General features: G+C 38.6%; 1 protein-coding gene across 1 annotated transcript; it reads left to right on the plus strand.

The window, feature by feature from the left end:
* Positions 1–64: 64 nt before the first annotated feature.
* PRPF18 (pre-mRNA processing factor 18) lies at positions 65–23,860 on the plus strand. Its single transcript, XM_075208664.1, has 10 exons — positions 65–231; positions 1,064–1,141; positions 3,618–3,722; positions 9,341–9,454; positions 10,312–10,458; positions 11,731–11,799; positions 12,445–12,585; positions 18,903–18,974; positions 20,530–20,685; positions 23,479–23,860. Exons 1-10 carry the CDS (start codon positions 166–168, stop codon positions 23,557–23,559), a joined length of 1,029 nt encoding a protein of 342 aa, XP_075064765.1. The 5' UTR covers positions 65–165; the 3' UTR covers positions 23,560–23,860.

The raw sequence follows: 23,860 nt of genomic DNA on the forward strand, positions 1-23,860 counted from the left end.
GCCTATGACGCTCCTCGGGAACCATAGCAACAGGTTCCCTAGTGGTGCGAGGACCCGGAAGGACGGAGTGAGATTTGGGTCACACAGCCGGCCCTTTCTTCTGTAAACAGGAAGCACACGGCTATGGGCCGAGCTGCAGCGGGGCACTGAGAGCTAGTGATAGTTATGGATATCTTGAAAGCGGAGATAGCGAGGAAGAGGAAGCAGCTGGAGGAGAAGGAGCTGGTCGGGGTGAGTATGTGTTAGTTATTTCCCGGGAAGCTGATAATTCCCGTAACCTAGTACTACCAGCGTCCACACCGTCCTCATAGGGTACAGTGTAACTTATAGCACACTCTGGCAGTGATTGCCTTCTCTGTTAACTTTATTAAATAAAGTGTGTGACATTTATATGGTCCATATTTAAAACTCTTTAAGTATCACATCAATAATTGTTTTATTCCCTTGAATCTATTCATGTTTGACTAGGGTTGAGCATTGTAAGTAACATGTTTCTGTTTTAGTAATAATACACTTTAAATCCGTAGTCCCAGTGTAATTAGACAGTAATTGGTCATCAGGACATGCTGGATCTAGTAACTCTCAACAACTGAAGAGCTATAAGTTGCCTAAGCTTTCTGCAAAATATAAGCTTTGGAACTAGAGATGTTTAAAACTGCTTTATCACAAAGGAACCAACTTTCCTACGGTGCTCTGTCTCTATCTAGAGCCCTTTATGCTACACGATGACATTTTCCTGGGGCTCTCCCAGTTCTGTAGTACAGAACTGTCAAAACATAAATATTAGATAGCAGTTAAAATATTTTCCTAGGTGGTAATGCAGCTTTAAGATAATGTTTTTTTTTCAAAACAATAGTAATACATTATAATATATACATATCTGTGGAGAATGCAATAAGTATGTAAAATCATTTGTTCATTGGTATTCTATATTGCTACAAGAGCTAAATTTAAAGTGGTAATTAAACTATGTTGCTGAAACTTAGGGGTCTAAGAATATGTCTGCTTCCTAAACGTATATGAACTGTTAAATGTTTTAAACTAATATGTTTTACTATTTCAGGAAAGTAAGAAGTATTTTAAACGCAGTGAACTTGCTGAAAAAGAGAAGGAAGCTTACCTTGAAAGATGTGGGTGCAAGGTACTGAATTTACCTTTGTCTCATCCTCCCACTTTCCGTTTTGATTTCATGTGACCCTTTTTTAATCTAATACTTTCTCTTTGTTCGATCTATTACAACTATTAGCCTATAAATGAGACTCCATCACGAAAGGTTGGAATGCTTAAGAGAACAGGATTGCATGTTTTACTTACTGACACATTTTCCAAATGGTTTCTAGTCTTTATATCTAGTATTTTTTTTTTTTTTAAGAAAATCATTTTGAAAATGACTGCTGTCACTAGTGTGCTGTCATTAGGCTTAAGATGCTGAGCATGTAATGGCTTAATGTGTATTCTAAAGTGGATTTCCCACTGTTTCTGTAAGATACTGAATTTAAAGATTATAAAAATGTTATGTTTATTAGCAGCAATCATTAAAGTAATTTTAGTTCTTTATCATTTTTCTTCTCAAGCCCTTCTCTGTTCTCTTGCACCCTCTCTTCGAGATCCACAGGCAACAATGTTTTGAGGATTTCATTAGGTTTGCTCAGGAGATTATACATAGTCATTTCGGGCCACCAGAATCTCTGAAAGCATGGCATATAAGTAGAAAGTAGCGTGCACCATGTATAGTCTGCATATATTAAGTTTGCAATGGTAATAGTACTTGCGGTAATTAACCTTGATAATAGTGTGTGTGGCCCCAGCACAAACATGATGCTCGATAATAATCCACTCAAAATTGATTGGATTCTTAATTATTATTTAGGGAAACTTGGTTGGAGAGTGGCTGCTTCTGGCTGCAGTAACAGGCTTCATTAAAGCGGAAAGTAATCTGGCCTAGTTCCTGAAGGCTGGATCTTGTATGAATTAAAATACTTAAAATTGTGGTTAACCGTAGACAGGAGCGTAATATCGAGGTGACATTTTTCTTTATATCATACACTATACAGCTGTTTATCGGTGTCAAACATTCTGTCATTTAAGGCTTTTTTTCATATCCTTGTTCTCACTTCACTTTGTATGTCTGTTAGGAGGTCTCAGAGGAGAGCGTTAATATGCATGTTCAGCTTAATTAATATTAAATATGACAATGAGATCCATGAAGCCCCAATCCAGATGTCATATATTGCTATGATGCCATTACATTTAAATAGGGCAATAAAAGAATTATATCACTTTGGTATTCATTTGCTCTTCTATCATTTTTTTTTACTGCTTAAGACCCCGTGCTTCCAAATGCATTGCAATTTATTTTCAGGTAACTTAACTTTATATTAATTACTCATTTTTGAAAATAAACATTGAAGAGATATTTTGGCACAGTGAGGGTAATGATGCGATCTCAGGACAACAGGGTCGAGTGCTCAAATAGCACAAAATCACATAGTTGGCAACATTTTCAAATAATTTCCTGTTGAGTGTGTGAATCTAAGCCCGTTGCACACTGCTGTGTTCACTACTATCACTATCCTAACATGGTCACTGAATGAGTCTACTGTTATTTCTTTGGTAAATATTAAATATAATTAAACAGAATAACTCTAAAAAATAGGGACAGTTGGCAATTATGATATGCTAGAAAAGATATGCACAAAATGCCTTCATATTTTTTTATTGAACTAGGAAACCCTGGCACAGAGTTAGATGTATGCAGCCTACGTGGTGTATTAGGTAGTTACATCGCTATTCAACATTACCAAAGTCTGCCTTGTTCAGTTGTTCAGTGGATAATGTGGCAATCAGAAACACTCGGTCGCCTAAGAGAATATACTTTTTAAATATAAATATTAGATAGTTATTTACATTGTGCCTAATGAAATCGGAGATTTAATGTACTGCCTTCTCTTAGGAGAGAGCATAGACAACATATATAGATTATACTAAACTGAACAGAATTTGTTTTTTAATTATTGAATTGGCAGCATCTGTGGGTTTGAACATAGATAATAGTCTTTTGATCATTTTGCAATGGATGTTCACCTTAATATTGGTGACTGACTATTAATAGTAAACACATGTTGTGAGAAATGCTCATTTTGTGGGGTGCAGTAGCGTTTAACCGCTCCAGGGAGTCTTGGAGTCTTCAAGATTATACTTTCTTTGCTAAATTGTGTGACATTTGTTTTCCTTCATGCTCATTTTAGTAAATTTTAGAACATTACTCTAATTATTTTTTTATCAATTGATTTAATAATCACACACACAAAATCTATTTTGGCAATGCATTAGAATATTCTATACATTGTGTTGCATGGGGTGTGAGAAGAAGCGATACCATTTTTTTAAAATATTATCTAAACTGACCAAAGAGATTTGTGTTACAGTAGCACTATTACCTTTCAGTACCATCATGTTGTCGTTGACTTGTGATACATAATATACGCAAGGTTCTCTAAGGGAAATGTAAGGTTTGTGTTTTCAACTCTGCACAAGTTGCTTTGTCGTTTTAGCATTAGGAATGGTATTCCTTTTCTTCTTATTTACACTGATATATTCACTTTTTTAACCATTAGGTGCAGAAGCCAGAAGAGGAAGAGATGCCTTCATCATCGAGCAACCCCGTGTTGGAGTTAGAGCTGGCAGAGGAGAAATTGCCTATGACTTTGTCCAGGCAGGAGGTGAGTTTCCTAAACTTACGTCAAAAGAATGAGTGCTTTGGTATTCATATTGCCCTGTAGGAAATATAGCAATGTTCATTTCCTTTATAACATGATCAAAATTTGTGACTAGTTTTTGCTTGATTTTCACAGTTTTGCTCAGCACCTGCCTGATTTTTTCTTTGCACTGTAATTTTTTTGCTGATTACTTGATTTCGAGCCTCAAGTAACATTTGACAATGACTTAATATAGTCCCTATGCAGAGGCAAGCCTATGAAAACAGACTTTTTAAATCATACGTCTAATTATATTTCTCTATACATTATAGCTAGTTGTTTTACAGCCAGGAGGTGGTGAGCACAAATAAGCTTTGTTCCAGTCAAGCTGTTAACCAGCTTCACCCCCTAGGGGAATTGTTCCCTAAATTGCACCGACACACTGGGAGAGGGTAGATAGCTTTTCATAGAGGAGAGCAGGGTATTCTGTATTGTCCGTTGAAGAGGAGATCCTGAAACATGTATTGGGAACACTTGGAAGCAGTTAACATGATCCATTCTTTGATCTGCATTGTGGAACAAGTATTATTGTTGTACTTGTTCTCTACCACTTGTCATGCGTAAGTGCATCTTATGTTCTAAAATGTATCCATTAAAAGGTTCATTTATGCTGATCAAGTGCACTACTTTCTGGCCAGCTTCATAGTTGTGTTACACTGCTTACGCACACAACTTTCGGCAGGAGTTTCAGCTCTACGTATCGGAGACTTGCGACTCCATGGGCTGGAAGAGGTGGTTCATTGGCATTCATGTGCAAGGGGAGTAATGTAAGGGCTGCATCCTTTTGAGATGCGTTCGTTTTTACGAGTAGCTTTAAGATGCATTTTAATCAATATGCAAATATGAAACTGGAAGTGTGCCCATTCAATAAATATATAATATATATATATATATATATATATATATATATATATATATATATATATATATATATATATATATATTGTTCATGATTTCCCTTTGCACATAGACGTATGTGAATTATTTAGATGGCAGCTGTTGCACTTTTGGTCCATATTGTTTCACTGGTGATTATTTACGTTTCAATAACATCGTAGGTTGAAGGATCCATACATTCATATAACTACAGATCTTGGGCCTGAGTCATTAAGGAAAGCAAGGCAAAAAAAAGAGCAAATATTCTCCTGCACAAACCATGTTACAATCCAAGGGGTGCAAATAAGTTTATTATTTTGCAGATAAGTTAAATACTGGCTCTTTTTTCATCTAACACACAAATACTTGATAGCTTTATTTGTACACTATTTGCAACATGGTTTTGCCCAGTGCAAAGTTACTCCATTTTTTTATGCTTTGTCCTTCTTAATAACTTTAACCCCTTATCTTTACTGTCAGGGAGGTATCTGTTGTTTGAAGACAGTGCAATGGATATTAGCATGCACTAGTACTTGAATGGAAGAGGTGCTCTGGAATCTGGATCAATTATCCTCTAGTGCAGTGGTTCCCAAACTTTTGCAGTTCGCGGCACCCTTAGAGTCTCCAAATTTTTTCAAGGCACCCCTCCAAAATAATTACTGAGCAGTCCTGTTTTAGAAGTAGTTGGGTCAAAAAATTGTAATAAGTATTTAGGTCACGACAGAAATACTTATTTAGTTGTATGCAAAAATGCCCCTCTGCATCCAGGCACTCTGCCCCCTCTGCATCCAGGCACTCTGCCCCCTCTGCATCCAGGCACTCTGCCCCCTCTGCATCCAGGCACTCTGCCCCCTCTGCATCCAGGCACTCTGCCCCCTCAGCATCCAGGCACTCTGCCCCCTCTGCATCCAGGCACACTGCCCTCTCTCACGGTGCCCCCTCTGTCACGCTGTCCCCTCCTCTGACACGCTGTCCCCCTCCTCTGCTCTCTGTCACGCTGTCCCCCTCCTCTGCTCTCTGTCACGCTGTCCCCCTCCTCTGCTCTCTGCCACGCTGTCCCCCTCCTCTGCCACGCTGTCCCCCTCCTCTGCCACGCTGTCCCCCTCCTCTGCCACGCTGTCCCCCTCCTCTGCCACGCGCCAGCCCTAGAAAAAAGAAAGCAAACAGAAACTTACCAATCCGCTGGACGCCGGGACCCAGCAGCCTCCTCTCTCCCGCAGCTTGTTACTGACGTCATTCAGTGACAGCTGCGGGAGAGAGGAGTCTGCTGGGTCCCAGCGCCCGGCGGATTGGTAAGTTTCTGTTTGCTTTCTTTTTTCTAGGACTGGCCCGCGGCACCCCAGAGACAGCGCCGCGGTACCCCTGGGAGCCGCAGCGCACAGTTTGGGAACAGCCGCTCTAGTGTGTTAAACCAAATGCATGCACAAAACACTACAAGCCAGGTATATTTGAAAAAAAAACCCTTAAAGAAATCATTATGGCAGCCTCCATTCTGGACAAGTACAAACACAAATCTTATGAATAGATAAAACAATTTGAAGGCTAAAGGTTAGAGAAAAGGTAAACTGATACTGTTAACTGCAGTAAATACTTAAATACTTCTCTTCTCAGGACAGTTAATTGGTTAGTTCTGGCCATGAGCTTCACTCATGCCTAATAATGATCCTATTGTTTTTACGGTCATTTTGGCACCAAACGGTTTTCTTCTGTGACCAACAGTATTACAATGTGTGGTGGAGTCACCATTACCAATCCTTCACTTTAAACTTCTAGCAAAGCTTGGATGGGTAATGCGCTAATGACTGATATCTTTCTAATACATACTTCACATCGCTATTGACTATGTAATTTGTAATCTTATCGTTGACTGTCAATTTCTATACCTCAGAGCCACACTGAACCAATTATGGAGCGTAACTATTGTGAAGGTAGCAGTGACAATTACAGTAAAGTTCCCCAAAATTCTCCCACACATAGCAGTATTCAAATTGATAGTGGCTTGAGAATTTTGAAGACTTTCTAGCTTCCGCTATGTGATATTCATCGACGTTTTTAAATTGTCTTAAATTATACTCATAGAAATGTTACTGTTTGGAGTGTGTGAAAGCAGCCTGTACACCTTTGGCCAGTTTCCAGATGCCTGATATGTGAGGATTTACATTTGAATATATTATCTGGGCATTCAGATCTACTCTATTGCTTTTGGTAATTAAGCCTGGCACAGGCAAACCAATATCTCTATTTGCATTGTGGTTCTGCTAAGAAGCTAGCAATGGCTCTCAACAAAGTAACTACAATGTTATTGTTGAAATGGTTGAAGTCCTCTTAACTCTGGAAAAGTCTCTTTTAACGAGATTCAGAATTTCCTAAAACCTTAGTATACATCAGTTTAGTATAAGAGCTCTTAGTGGTCAATACATTTCCAGGTCATTTGCTCACTTGTAACTAATGGCAGAATATAGCACTGAAGTCAATTAAGTTCAGTGTAAAATTACATGTTTGGATTGAATGGGATTTCTGTGCAAAAAAAAGTCAAATACATCATTAAACTTTCAGTAATTCTGCTGATATCAAACGTTATTACACTTTTTACAGATCAATATGGGTAGTATATTACCGTATTACTCTCTGTAGGGTTTATAATTCACACTGGAGAATTGTATCTGGAATTGGCCTCATACAACCACTTTTCTACCAGCACTGTAGTAATTTTGTTTTTTGTCCTAATGATAGGTCTACTATATTAATAAGAGTAAGCCTTCCAGATCTGACCTTAATCACGTTGAATACTAATAAACCTCAATCCATTACTATTCTGAATTCCTGAATTGTAACCAACAGTTAAGGTTCGATCAACATTCGTTTTTTAATTTGTTTATGTCACTGTCAAGAGTTTTAAAAAATAAAATGGAAATAAAAAGGCCTGAAATTGACATTTGTGCGATTTAAAAGTCCTTTACTTTTTGGCACAACATACCCTCTATAAATTATAAAGTGAAATCATGGAATAAAGATTCAGCCACCTATTAAACTGCCTCTAATGTATGAAGAATGTGCTTGCCATTATATATTTCAAACCAAAGCAGATGGAATCAACATTATGGTAACTTTTCTGGGGCTTCGTTGAATTATGCCAACCAACATTTTTTTTTCACAGTTTGTTACATGATCCACTCTTGTCATTAAATTAAAGCACAGTAATGTGTGAATTTTAGCACAGAAATAAATACAATGCTTTTGTGTGTCAAGGATATTTAAATTATTTCCATATAGTTAATAAGCACATAAACATTTTGAATGGATAAATGTGCTGTCATATGTAAAATGATAAATACATACAATCATCTTCCATCTGGGGCAGCTTCAGTCTACATATGAGTGCACAGGAACACTGATAAAGTGATGGAGCTCTGAGACACATTTACAGTTGGGAGCAAAGGAAAAAAGCTGGAAATTTGCTGCTGAACGAACCATGTTGCAATGCAAGGGGTACAAATACATTTATTGTTTTCCATGCAGGTAAAATACTGGCTGCTTTTACGTGTAACATGCATATACTGGGCAGATTTATTTTTAGTTGCGCTAGGACATACCCCCTCCCACCTCCAGCTTTGCTCCTAACTGTAAATGAGGCCTTCTGTGTATAATGATATACGGTATATGATGGACGTGTAAGGCCAGGGTTAACCAACCACTGTATTTTGATTGTACTGCATGTCTTGCTATTCTGGACTGACCTATTTTAAAAATGTGAAATTAAAGTTTCAGTTATTACTCTTGGCTGCATTTCTAGCAGGTAGCATCACACTTTCATCTAGGGCACTTTAACGCAGTAGTAACGGGCAACTGGTGGCCCGAGTGCTGTATACGGCCACCAAGCCTTCACCTGTGGCCCACAGCTTTTCCCTGCTTTATGCCTTCTGCCCCAGCTCTTATTCTTTGCTTTGTTCCCCGCTGAGCTTAACCTGCGGTTTTAGCTCTTGTTCTGAGATTAAGGGTAATGTCCGGCTCTTTTGAAGGTTAGAGGGCCACACATGCGGCCCTTGAATGGTGTCAGGTTGCACATCATAGCTTTAACATGTCAAACTGTATAACTGACTGCTTTACTCAGCACTTGTGTGAGGAAAAGTTATGTTTTTTTGACAACTGTCCACTTAGTAGGAAAAAAATACGTAAATACTTGTACTGGTAATTGAAGATTTTTTTTTCTTACTGGTGTGGAGTGAAGGTTACCTCAATACTTCTGTTTTGTGAAATAGTTCCAAAATACATCCTTCCCAAACCAAACCAAGTTATCTTTTAAAATCTGCAAACCATTTTCAGTTTATAAGTAGTCAATTGCGACCATAGACCGGTGTTTACAACCATGCTTTAACTTAGGTAAAAGAGTGAGCTGTACGGTTACTAACACTTTGTAGATGTGTAGCTGACAATCTTAACCAAAAATAATGCAACCACCTAGCAGACTGGTGGTGGGACTCGTACAGATAAACCTGCAGTGTGATATCTAGATTTTATTAATAGTGTGTGAGTGTTGCCTGTATATGGTATGTTGCATTGTGATATTTATTATGTTAGCTACATGTATTTGCTGTATGCTAATATTATTGTATTGACATATTATTACTGTACGTAATTGTTTTGTATTGTTGTATCCTTGCTGAATGGCACTGCTGAATCGTACAATAACGGTCACTGTCTTCTAGGTCATACGGAGACTGAGAGAGAGAGGTGAGCCGATCAGGCTTTTCGGAGAAACGGACTACGACACATTTCAGCGTTTACGAAAGATAGAAATTCTTGCTCCAGAAGTCAACAAGGTACTTGGTAAAAAATAATTGTTATGGTAATAGTATTCCCCTCAAGAGGAGAGAAGAGAAAAAGGTAGAATTACAAAACATACAGAAACATTCATATGTCAGTGGTATTAACAGTTTATTTTGATGGCAACTTTTTTCAGAGCAAGGATATTCCATGCAAGATAATAAAAACAAATACTTTTTTCCCCCTTTCTCTTTAGCGCCAACATATAACATGATTAATTATTCGCATCATTCCCTGCCACATTGGCACTCAGTCTAAATTCTCTGACCCATACACACAAACACTCTTACTAGGATGAATTTCACCCACAGCCAGTCAATCTACGTGTATGTTTTTGGCCTGTGCAAAGAAACAGCACACAGAGGAAACACATGAACACGGCGAGAACATACAAACTCCACACAGGTAGTGCCCTAATTAAAATCCATTTTTTTGAACAAGGGTGTAATAGATCCATGTAATTATTTTCCACATGACGGAGAAGGGACTTGTTTAGTAAATAATTAAATCCTTTGTGCTTGCATGTTCTACCACAGACACAGAAATCTGAGTTTCTTATTGTGTACACTCCATGTTTTACACTATCATTTTTGTTTTTTATATCACAGCAGTTTATATAGAGGAGTTTGAGGAAGGAATAAAAAAACATGAGAGGTTATTTATAGGCAGAATTTTATAGTTGTTAAATTGACCTCACTACTGAGCCGGCCCCAAGTTTTTGAACACGAGAAATCAAATTGTGTGACAAAGGTATCCCAAAATGTTTTTATCTTCTGTTTAGTGAAGCACTGCCCAGTTATGTCTGTAGGTAATACATACAAATATACTTGTATTTGTCTTTCTTGGCTGCCAGGGATTAAGAAATGACCTGAAGGCCGCTCTGGATAAGATTGACCAGCAGTATCTCAATGAGTTGGTGGGTGGTCAGGAGCCAGCAGAAGAAGACACACAGAATGATTTGAAAGTTCATGAGGAAAACACCACAATTGAGGAGCTTGAGGTGTGTATCTTGATACTCCAAGTGTATAACCTGCCATCACACTGGTACATACGTGCATATAATATAAATGCTCATTTCTTTCTGGGTAATGCAGTTTTCTCTGTAAAGTAAACATAGTGAAAAATATAGGATACAATGTTCTGCAAGCCATCTCTTCTGTTCAGTCGGTTTCCTTCTAGACCCTTGAATAAGTTTGTGGCCTGAGATTGATGCTCTCTTTGGTCAAGTGCTTTTATGGTGTGATACTGTGGATGACTACGGCGGGAATGACATAAAGTGCTGCTGGGGAAACTGACTGCCAGACATTATATCAGAACACATTATTTTTTTATTGAGCTTTCTCGCCCAATATCTGGAACGGAAATGAAAGACGATTTAATTTACTATGTTTTTATACTCGCTATGGATGTATCTATTGCTGTTGACTATGGTAATGCCGTTGTGAAACCCTTTGTACTGGTACAATGTGCCCCTAGAGTGTGGCTTTCATTTGGTCTGGGAAGTTTGGAGTAATTGAAATACTGATTCTATTAAAACCAAAAAAGCACAAAAAGTTTTTTAGACTTTAAAATTGCCCTGCATATACTAGAAGCGCTATGTTTAACAAGATTCCCTGAAGTTGTAAATTGTGAATAGAGACATGGAAGTTGCTGTTTAATTGACAATCCCCTGATGGAGACATTCTATCTGAAAAAATAAATCTAAAATGCTGCCCAAACACAAAATAGCACTGCTGGGTTATATTACACGAATTGTGTGACACTGGTGGTGCCAGGATGAGGTCAAGGTTCAAATGAGCGCAGTAAGAGACAGTTGGTTTCCTGCATGTTACAAGCAGAATATTTATAAACCTGGTACACATTTTGCAAAATACGTTTTCTCATGCCTTCTATTGTCTATTACGTGAGATCAAGGTATCTTACTTATTTTAACAAACCTCTGTAGAGTTTCCGCTCAGGGTGAAAGGTTTAAGCTATTCTAGGAGGGAGCGGCTTCTCACAGCAGAGAACTGTACAGATTTTATATAAACATCTGGAAAGTGGGATTTGAATGACGTCCAGAATGGCTACAACAGGTGTTTGAAATGAATAGCGCTGTAACCACATCATGCGATGGGAAGCAGTCTGTGTCTCAGCTGGAAATAATTTCACTATTTAACTATTTCAGCATGGTTAGCATTTTGTTGAAAGCCCAAAAATTACCTCCCCATATACCCCAAGTTTGCTATATAATAATCTGCATTACTTTTCCTAAAAGAAGTCTGTGTTACAGGCTTTGGGCGAGTGTCTAGGACAAGGTGATGACAACAAAGACATGGACATCATTAATAAAGTACTGAAGGTAAGTGTAGCTCAAAGCTGTCTGCTTGACATTGCCAGTCTGACTTTACATTTGTGGCATGCGTTTCTGTGTGACAAGGGAACGTGCAGTGTGGTACAAGCTACACTTTAGATGGAAAAGCTTGGGCAGGTGTGTGTGAAAAAGAGATGGGAGCATCAAAGGCTTCATGAGCTGTTCACCATCAGATGTAATGACAGCCAAGCAAGTGCTCTGCTCTCCTTCATCTCCACACTCCACAGCCAACCTTACCACCCCTTATGTACTTCAGCTTGGTGTACTTAGGATTTTAAATGAGCAGGTTTCAGAGTTTTAGTTGTATTTTAAAGAATAGGAAACCAGCAGCACTCTCTCTAAAAGGAAGTATAGTTTTTGTCTGCTAAAATACCAGTTCCTAGTTTCTATATGTGCCTCCTCACTTCCATTTACCGATCTACATTTCCTTAGACTAGTTCATACATAATTTTTATATATGACTGCATTGTCCTTTTTAATACTCCTGTGCTCAATTAATTTCAACCTACTGCAACTAGTCTTAAATGTGTGTAATCTCATTCCTTGACACCCTGGTTTTTTTTGGAAACATTTTGGTTTTTTCCCACTTGTCCACCAGGTGGCTGTGTAGAGTAAACTGAAATGTTTTTTTAGTTTCTCTTAGGAGTCTGGGCCAAAGATTTGAATGCGAGAGAAGATTATGTGAAGCGCAGCGTGCATGGTAAACTGGCGAGTGCCACTCAGAAACAGACGGAATCTTACTTGAAACCACTCTTCAGAAAATTGCGTAAAAAGGTGAGACCTGTTCTTACTGTTATAAAATTTCCTTTCCATATATATATATATTATTGTCCATTCCCACACCTTTCCTTTTAAGTAAATGACTGTTTTCACTTTGTTCTAAAAAATGTTCAATACCAAAATGCCCACAGGATGTTGAGGTGTTTGAATCACTCGTAGATGCTTTATAAGTTACTTTACAGACTCTACATGACCCCCGATAGGTTGCATAAGATATGGCCAGACCAGTCCAGGACCTGTTGGCGGGGATGTGGAGAGATAGGGGATATTTTTCATGTTTTTTGGAGTTGTCCAGTGGTCAGAGACCTTTGGTCAGAGGTGTATGCCTTAATATCTTATTAGTTATTCGAACTCCGATCCCTAGTACACCAGAAGTTGCTCTCTTACATTTCTTCCCCCCACAAGTGTTATTGGGGGATCAGTATGTCATAGGCCACATTTTTATAGCTACCCGGGCGGTGATTGCCCAAGCCTGGAAATCAGCTACGCTGCCTTCCGTAGGCAAGATCATTTCTAAGGTTCAGATAAGCTGTTACATGGAAACGTTGTGTGTCCCTTACTCTTCCTCTGCCTCCTGTCCCCACATCATATGGTTTGAATGGAATCGATATGTAGCCAAATCCTCAGCCCTGCCCGCCTTTGGGGGAACCCTGTGTAACTCCCCACAGTAAAATCAAAGGGCTACTATCTTTGTTGTTGCTCAAACGATTTGTAAAATCTGTAAAATGCTGAGAGTGGTACTGTTTCATGCTATTGATTCATATTGATGTGTATTGCCTCCCCCTCTACCCCTCCCCTTGATCTCCCCCCCACCCCCCCTCTTCTCCCTTGTAATTTACAATGTATGTTTTTCTGTTTGTTTATTTTTTGTTTGTTCCATGTAACCAAAAGGAAAAACTTTAATAAAATCATTTTTGCAAAAAAAAAAAAAAAAAGTTCAATAAATGCTAGTAGGATTAGTGCTTTTGCTGCTCAGGAAAAATACTTCTACAAAACATATTGAGGATATTTATTATAGTAATATTGTTTTCTTAAATGGATGTCGCTATTTATTTAATTTTTAATATGTAATGTTTGAATATAACACGAGTGCCTTAATCACATGTATAACAATTGTGAAATATTATATTTTGTCATCTCTCTGATATCACTATTCTTTTTAAGATAAGCATATTTTTCACTATAGTGTCCATTTTAGGACATATCTTACCATCCATGATTGGGGTGGTGATACACTTCACAGTGTTTCATGCCCAGTCTTTAAACAATACCTACTACTTCTCTGCTTCATTCTGCTCTTCCTTCTTTTACATTACCTCAGTCAGACATTACTCTGACATTTACATTAGGCCATCCTTATGTATGTGCCCATCACAGAATATTGTTTATTAAGAAGGTAACCATATCAAAACATACATGGTTTTCATTATGAATATAGACCTAAACAACGTTGCATTAATTTCTATGTGGATTCAGCAATCGTAGTGCTGTGCACAATGTATGACCTGTAGATCGTGTATGAAACTGGGTGGGTGCGATGTTCTACTAGAACGTTAAATTGATGCTTTTATTGCATACTGTGTAAAAGTAATGTGGGGTTTTCTAACACTTCTTCCCAGTCTTCATCGTTTATAGACCCTAGATCCTCCTGCAGTTTAGGGAAGGGAAAGCCAGTGATACACTGTAGTTATAAGGTTAATTTAATCTGGGATTCCAAAACGGGTTTCTATTTGAAAAAGTTACAGCATTCAGGCTATGGCTATTTAAATTGGTAATTTTAAATTACGTAATTTCATATAAGAGAGAAAAGGTCTTGGAATATTATGATCTATCATCAGTAGCTCAAAATAATATATGGTGCCCTCTCAATGAACATTACCTAGGGAACTGATTTGCTAACACTTCCAGAAATGTGTGGCACTAACTTATAGTGCAGGGTGATCAAAGGAGTAGCTGGTGAGTAGTGTTGTATGCCATGTACAATACAGTGTGACACCCTCCGTACCCTTCCAGCAGTTTTCAAGATGCTGGTTTTGTCTGGTACCCCTAAATATTTGTAAAACAGGTGATAGTAAAGTTCCATGAGTGCCAGTTATTGAGGCTTCAATCCAAACTGGTTGAGTTATGAAACCATGGGTACACGTGCCGTGAAGACCTAAAGGGTAAGATTAGGTAGCACTAGGCCGCTTCTCTCCAGCGGATTTTGAAGAGTTTTGTAGCTTAATCTCTGTTTTGCCCCGTTCCAAATAAATAAAGTAATATTTAAAGTGGGTTCTGCAGAATAAAGATCAGATAACTCTTTATTGCATAAAGAAATATTATGCAAATAAACATTTTGATCATTGACACAGACGGTAATAGTCAAGGGTAGATTTGCACAGAAGGTTGTGTGTTTGATATATGTAAATATCGGATATGGTGTCCCATACCAGAAGGTCCGAGACAGAATCTACATTAATGTTGAAAAGGCCTGTTTATCATCTTCTTTTAATATGTCTGCAATGTGTGGATATTTTAGCAATTGTAGTTAAAATCTCCAAATTTTAGAAGTTTATAACTGGGATATCTAGTTGTATATTTACAGTCAAGGGTGAATGATCTACAGTGCGACATGGGGAATATTCTGCTTTTAAGACAGGATTGTGTCACAAGGTGGCGCAATGACATGGGTGAGCTTGGGTAAATATGTCTCCCAACTTTTCAGTTTGGTATAGTGTACTAACAAGTGTAGACCAGTAGGCGGCATACTTTCACCTTCCATGCATCCTATCACATTCAGCATTTAGGTAGCAGTAAGGTCTTAAATCAAGGTTATAGGTAGAGGATGCATTTCTGAACAATGTTTCCTTAACCATCAAAATATCAAATGACAGGGTTATTAAATATAATTGTACCAGTGTCCTTCGTATGCATCAACCAGAGACCTCTAATTAAACTGTATATAGTACTTAATTCCCCAGTGCCACCCGACTGGAAGATGCTTTCATCCTAGCTGATAAATATTTGTGGGGTATATGTAGAAAGCATACATTATCGCCATTGCCACCATGCATATAATACCTAAGGAACAATAGCTGTATTTGTGTTATAAAGCTCCATACTACCAAAGGAATAATACATGACTACTTGTTATTACATGTAGAACATGCCATGTTAATGCAACTAACTGTAAAAAGGGGGGAGGGGGGGGGGGCGGGGTAAAGGGAGCAATTTTGTCTTTGTAAATTATCTTTGGTTTAGCAGGACGTAGCCTATAAATCGGTCAATTTTATCAGCTTCTTTTTACCATCCGGAACGGATTGACATTGTAGTTGGATGAATCCAGAAAAAGACTGGGTGAGATGCAGGTTGTAATTTTAGTACCGACTTTTGTAGGGTCCTATGTTAGGTATATAATTCTATCGAAGTAGTTAAGGAGATGCTCCAGTTTCTACACCTCAGCTCCTTCATGCAGGCCAACCATTCAAATGTTATTTCTACATTAATGGTTTTCCGAGTCATTGTGTAATGTGATATGGGGTAGAGTACCTTCATCATCATTGTCGTCCTTTATTTATATAGCGCCACTAATTCCGCAGGGCTTTACAGAGAACTCATTAACACCAGTCCCCTCCCCATTGGAGCTTACAGTCTAAATTCCCTAACATGCACACACAAACAGGAGGACACACAGACTAGGGTCAATTTGTTAACGGCCAATTAACCTACTAGTATGTTTTTGGCGTGTGGGAGGAAACCGGAGCACCTGGAGGAAACCTACGCAAACATGGGGAGAACACCTCACAGATAAGGCCATGGTCGGGACTTGATCTCATGACCCCAGTGCTGTAAGCCAGAAGTGCTAACCACTACGCCATCCTGCTACCTTTTTAGTGATTGCATATCACTTGCAGGCCTATGTCTCTGATCCTCCAGGACAATAACCCTGCCCTCCACTTCAGTGTTGCTGATTCTCAATGTGTACATATCGTGTATAAGAAGTGGAGGGTCTTCATGGAGCTGAACTATTTTGTTACGTTTTGCTTGAAAATTGATTGCCCGTACTAAGCCCACAGGCTGGAGCTCGGATTTTGAGGAGCTTGTCCGTGGCCTGCATGTGTAAGGGTGAATTAGCAGGGAAGGTTTCATTGGATTAAACCGCAGTCGTCGCTTTGTGACTGATTCTGAGTATTTTGTGAGATGTATCCGTGCTGCCTGTGCGGTGTCCACGCATTCATCAATAATGAGGAGCAATATTTTCTGGTGCTCCCATTGAAATACAAGATTTGTTAGCAAATATCAGGCGGCAGTGTTGAAGCTTTCTTCACACGTCTGCTTAGCAGCGTTACATCTTGTGACCCTCACACTAAAGCTTAATTTAATGAAATTAAAAGTTAAATGTTTATCTTTTTCATGCCATTGGGGGACACTGCGACAGCAGGAACATTCCAAAGCTGCCTCTAATAGTAGGATCGCTAGGAAAGAGCTGCGCGTAAGACCTTGAGCCCAAAGCTTGCATGCTGGGATGCAAAAATCTGCAATTTGTAAAATTATGAGAATGTGCGGACAGATGACCACATGGCAGCGCGGCATAACTCTTCGGACAAAGCACTGTGACACACCACCGAAAAAGTGCAAATCGCCCTGATAGAATGAGTCTTCACTCCAACCGGTACAGGTCTAGACGCCTCAGTGTAAGCCACACGAATGGTGGATGTTATCCAACGAGTAATAGATTGCTTAGACACTGGTCAGTTGCGCTTGTGTAAATCGTATAGAATGAACAGTCTTACAAACTAAGACTGTATGGTCCACATAGCATTTGATAGCCTGCTTCTGGTAAGCACACTGAGCATTAAATTAAGTCCCAAGGTTCTACAGGATATACTAAACATGAAAAAACCCTGCAGGAAGGTCTGCACATCTCGCAGTAACCCCAACTTGCACTGGAAGAAAATAATGCAGATATCTGCATCTTTACGGAAGAGAGTCTGAGGCCCTTGTCAAAACCCTCCTGTAGAAAGGATAACATGCGTCAAAGGTGTGAGAACACCGACCATCACACCACTTCCATACCCGATATTAATTAGCTGAAGTTTTTTTTAACATTAATCATCGTCTTGACCACCTTGTGTGAAAACCCTGGCCAGAAGGATCACACATTCAGTAGCCACGTCATCGGTCAGACAGCACAAGGCCACAGACGGTGTTGTGTCATTATTGACGAAGAAGAAATTCTCTGATTTCTAACTCCACCATTTTGACATAAATGACATCCTTTTAATAACAAGGCAGCAAAAGAGACACAAAACTAAATAAGACTTGTTTGACAATTGTGAGCCTTTCTTTCTTTCTAACTACCTGTTTTTGTGTCTTTTCATGTTGGCTGACACCACAATTTTGTAACCTGAAAATCAAACTCCAAATTCATCTGCTATTCCGATCATTATAGTCTCCACCCAAACAGTCCACATACACTCTGCTTATACAGTATGCATTTTTACCGTATAGGTATTGTCTGGTGGTAATAATTCAGCACACTAGAAGTTAACTTTTGCTATATGATGCCATAGGTTAATTGTGGTTAGGACGGTTTTCAGTTTCAGTATGTGCCATCCCAAAGCCACAGGAATGAAGTTTATTAAGGTACAAAATGAAATGATCCGTGAAGAAGGAATGAATAGTACTTTCCACTGTAAGATGGTGTTTGGCTGAAGAGCAGCTGGCACATTGTTGATCATTTTACCTGTGAGACAATTATCAGCGGATATAAACATGTTTTCATGGTAATAAAGCAGCAAAATAGTGTATAAGACAGTATCAGCAAATGAGTACCAGCTACACTTCTGTTTGTATCCATACTCCTGTATATTGAGTGTACGGTCAACATGTTACAAATTCTGTTTACACACAGAAGGGTGAGTATGAATACCCCAATACAAAGAGAAGTGCTTATTTATTGATACTTATACATTATTTTGTTTTATTACTTGATGTATTTATTTTTTTTACTTAACTGTGCATTCCGTGTTTTGAATCTCTGCTGGTTTATATGTTTACAAAACCAATGTATTGCACTTTCCTCTTAGTAAAATCATTAACAAAATGTTTTCTGGCACAGTGACACAAAGGGGAGACACCCAGGGTTCAGGTGTTCATATTCACTATCATTATGATTACCTGTACAATGGCATCACAGCTAACCGAGCCTTCTGCCTTTTATTCATAGCCAGTGCAATTACTTCCTATACTTTACTTTGGTTTTATATGAATTTCTGAATGGTCTGTAAATAAAACCTCACGTCTTTTGTTTTGTTTTGTTTTTTACCCAGAATCTTCCTGCTGACATTAAAGAGTCGATAACGGATATTATAAAATTTGTGTTACAAAGAGAATATGTGAAGGTAAGTAATGTACTTTCATCTTCTCTCCATAAGTGTAATATTGGGTGGAAAAGCGGCAGAGATTGCCATTTTCTAGAGGGTGTCATTCTGGGGTGGGGATTATGACAAAAAATAGAATTGGAAAACTCTTACTATTCTAGCCTATCCTGGGCAGTGGTTATTTAGTATAATGAATATTGCAGCAGTTATGAATTTGTTGTACAAAACAAATTGTTTCTATGTCTATATCCTCTTAATATATTGTTTCTACACCACATGTTATTATTTTGCTATGTGTTTGTGGATAATGTTTAAACTACTTTATATACCTAGTATAATATATAAAATATACCTACTTTGTATAGTCTTCTGTACAAGGTATTTTTATTGTGGACAGGGCCGGATTAACCCGAGGTCTAACTGGGCTACAGCCCAGGGGCCTCGGGTATCCAGGGGGCCCTTGACAGTGCTCAGCGGCATTATTGATCGGGGCGGGGGCGCCCCCGGCCCGATAAATGCTGCTGAGCACTGTCGCTGTAGTCCTTCCACGGCGCTCAGTGATCTCCTTACTGAGGAGATCTCGTGAGTCTCACTCTCATGACCCTAATTGTGGAGTGGATGGGATTTACCTGAACATCATTGGTTTTCACTTCAAGGAAGTTTTTTCAGCCTTTGGGTAGCATGGATTAGGTGGCTTGGAACTGAATTAAATTGTTACTGGTTCCACCACTGAAATAAGGACAAGGACTACTGGATTATTATAAGAGCATTGCCTGAAAATCTCCCTGTCGCGAGTGATTGTTCTTGTGAGTCTGGTCAGATCACTGAAACCCTGCTTCTATCTATGGGGCCACATTTTAGAAGTGATTTATGCTACAGCTGACCTACAAAAAATGCAGTGTGCCTGTTCAGTTAGAATGTACTGATTGCTGTAGAAAAATAGAGGAGGTATTGCCAGGCTGGCCTTACAAAGAGCTGTTATCTGGTGTTTGTCAATATTACTGTAAGTAGCTAAATGTAAATCTGTTAGCAGCCTAAATCATCAGAAAATCGCAGTTCAGCTTACAAGTGTTTATTGGCGACATCCATTGTTTGGTAGCAACAGGTCTCCATGTTTTTAAAATAGCTATATGTATATGTGAATTTCGTAAATCTGGTATGGGCAATAACTAAATTTTGACAGTGTATTTTGAATGTATATCCTATGGAAACCTTGTACACTCTTTTTGTGTGAAAGATTATCAGATTAAGACTGGGCTTTGTGGCTGCATGAATGAACCTGTTTGTGTAGTAACTGTTATGAAGAAATGCCAAGAAAAATAGTTTGCATGAGGAAGTTTTATAACTGAACAGCTCGGCTCTATGGCTGTTATAGTAATTGTTTTTGTAACAGTAGAAGGGTGTATGTATCTGTTCATAAGTAGAAGTGAAGAGAATGGTCTAGCTGATGAGATGAGCCTATCTGATTGTGTGAAGAATACTGTAGTGAGGGATCAGCAGATGGCTGTATTTCTGCTCTCCAAACATACTCTTTATTTACCAGGTTTTCGGTTGTTGTTTTTTTTCACTTCTGCAGGCAAATGATGCCTATCTTCAGATGGCTATTGGCAATGCTCCCTGGCCTATTGGTGTCACCATGGTTGGTATCCATGCTCGTACAGGACGGGAAAAGATTTTTTCCAAGCATGTGGCTCATGTGTTGAATGACGAAACACAGAGGAAATACATTCAGGTAAAATAGAAGTTTCTTAATCTGCTTACAAATCTAATTTAGCCTCTTAAAGTATTGTTGAAGTATATGCCCATTGTGACTACAATCCAAGTGTCAAGGTTAATGTTGTCAAGTATGGGTTTTGGAGTTTAAGCGGAATCGTAAAGCACTATTTTGGGGTCCCATATCTGCATTTAAAAAATAAAAAAGTGTATTGGACTCACAGAATGGTTATCGGTAAAAACAACTATTTTAGCTAAATCAAGTAAGGATGTGGCTCATAGGAGTGGCGACAAACTGCTATTCTTGGCTCCCATGCTCTGTGTGGATTATGATCAAGTTCAAACTATTGTGACTAAAAACTGGTCATAGCTACTCATACTGGTATCACATTATGTGTACCTCTTATTATGTGGTGTCATATGTGCATAATATAATGGGTGGTTTGGTGGTGGAGGTATTTATTTCCAAACAGAAATTAAAAAAACATGAATTGGAGTAAATGTTGGTGGAATTGTGCCTAGAATTGCACTTTCTTCTAGAGGTGCACCTAGCAGGTGTGAAAAGCTCCTTTTTGAAAGTATAGGATGGCTCTTGTTTCCTGTTTTCCTACCTGTACATGTCAACTGTTATGGGCTTGGGGTATGCTATGCTTCTGTCTATACAGCAGGGAATGCTCATTCCTCCTTATTATGCTTTCTCCTCTTCTTGAGGTCATTGTAATCTGGCCCTTCTACACATGGGGATTCATAGCTAGTGTGCCCAGTCCTTACTTGGCGAGAAATGCCTCCATTTATCCCGTAAGAAGAATACATTGCCATGTCAGACTACATGTCCATGGCTTTGTAAAAATAGTGCAAATTTGTGCAAAACTAGGTGCATGATGTCGCAAACAGCACTTGCACCATGCTTTTTGTGCTTTTGCTATACCGCACGTTATCATTTTTTTTTATTTTTGCTATGTATTCGAGTGTACCATTCAAGAGCACTTGGTAGGGAGGCTTGTGAAATAGAAGATGTAAAACCAGTGATGTAAAGGTTGCTTGCCATGATTTGTTGGTAACTGATAGTGAGATCTCCCAGCCTTTTAATCATTACAGGCCAGTAAACCTAAATTTAATTTGTTTTCTATAAAAGAGCCATTAATAACATTCACAAATATATATGTAAATGTTCCAGCAGTAAAGTTGGACTGTGAGGAGGGATCTTTTCCTACACACTGCAGACTTCTTGTCAATAATCCCATTGAAGAGCACTTCAGGTGGCCTCTGTAACAAAACTTTAGCCAATAAAAGGCTGATAGCTTTAAATAGTTTGCAGATCGCATAGCAATTCTAAATGCAATGTCAGATAAATAAAGTTCTGCTAAGGTATGTGAACTTGAACACATATAGCTGAATGTTGTTAGTAGTTATTTATAACTTGCATTTCAGGTGTATTAGCCCTTTAACGACAATGGTGTCTTTAACGGATATCATTTCACCCTGGTGCCCCTTGATGAATCAAGTCCAGAATATTTTTGTGTAGTATTTTGAGTGTTGCTTTAGTTAAAATGTATCAGGGGAGATAGTCATGCTATTTTTATTTCACTAACAATGTACTCTGTTCTTCAAATAACAATGCTTGGCATTTTATTCCTGTGTCAGGAACAGATGACAAAGTACACGTGTGTGTGCCTGTTGTGTTTTTGTCATTTTCTAATCCCTGCTCCCCCTCCCACCCCCAGAACCAATCATTTTAGGTATTTACCATTTTAATAAACTCCAAGCACATGCTAAGATACAGTGCCAAAACAAGCACATTTCAAAAGTGCCAATGAAAAGTTCCACTAGAGTAAACCTGGTTTAATTGTTTAGTCATTAAACTCTTCAGAAATGAGTATCGTTAGTGGCTCTAGCTTGAAGAAATACCAGCTGTGGCTGGAGTACAGAGTTTAGTGGTAAAATTATCCCCCCCCCCCCCCCCCCCATGCGTGAGTAAGCTCTAGCTATTCAGGAGTAGTGCAGCACTTTAGCATGCTGTTCTGCCAGAGATGACAGTAATGTAATACTGTTGCTTTATCTGGCCACTCTGACTCTCCTTAATGTAAGTACATGCTTATAATTGGTACAGACCAGTGTTTTCATTATTATGCTTCAAACAAATTGCTTTTAACTTATTCTATATAGAGGCATAGTGACCAAGCCGCTACTTTTTCAATAAGCAGAGTGTAAAAGAAGCTATTGCCTCAGTTAGCGTCATGCAGTTGGTGTAGCCATGGTAGGCTTGGCACAGTAGCGTCTTTGAGGCTACTATATCTCTGTCCTTTCCAGCATATCTTTGTATATGTATCTGTATCATACAGTTCTAACAGGATTAAATTCCTGACCACTGCTGATTTAGAGTAGGTACAATTAGTGCTTTGGTACTTGTAAGTACTGAACAATTTTTGAAAGTGTAATATCTTCTGGAAAGAAACCGGTTGGTCTGATTTGACATGTTTAGTCAGGGCCAACAGTTCCAGCCACCTATACAGAGGGAAGGCAGCCATTTTATTAGATGAAGCAATATTCATGACAATACAGCCTATGCATTTACAGGAAAATCGGTGACATCACTGAGGCTCTTATAGAACTGATGGACTTTGTAAATATTGCTTCAGCCAACAAAATGGCTGTCTCTAATCACTTTATGTCCTGGGGTCATTTTGTTTGCAGTTTCTTTGTACCCATAAATGTAATCACATGAGGTCTAGTCTTGTAAAAGTGTTATGTTTTGTAAATATTCCAGTACCTGTTCAGTATTTTATGTTTCTATTTTTTTTTCTTCCTGTAGGGGTTGAAGAGGTTAATGACTATTTGCCAGAAGCACTTTTCAACCGATCCCTCAAAGTGTGTGGAATATAATGCTTTGTGAAGAGGTTTTTTTTGTATTTTCTTTGCCTTCTCATCTTCAATGTATTGTACATCAGAATAATTCAGTTCTGGTCAAGTAATGCCAAAACAAACGTCTGTATAACTGATTGGCAGCATTTCTGTTTTATAGATATGCCTAATATGTCGGGTCTCTAGTAGTTACCCACAGCTCAATTGTGACACCGCTGTGCTGAGTGAGAACATTATTTTAACAAGAAAAACTATATTTGGTGTTTTTCTAATGTGTAACGCGTTTTGGACCTTTTATTAAGATAAAATAAATTCCTTTCAAAGTTCCCTTT

Source organism: Mixophyes fleayi, chromosome 4 (assembly GCF_038048845.1).
Source record: "Mixophyes fleayi isolate aMixFle1 chromosome 4, aMixFle1.hap1, whole genome shotgun sequence".
NCBI lineage: Eukaryota > Metazoa > Chordata > Amphibia > Anura > Limnodynastidae > Mixophyes > Mixophyes fleayi.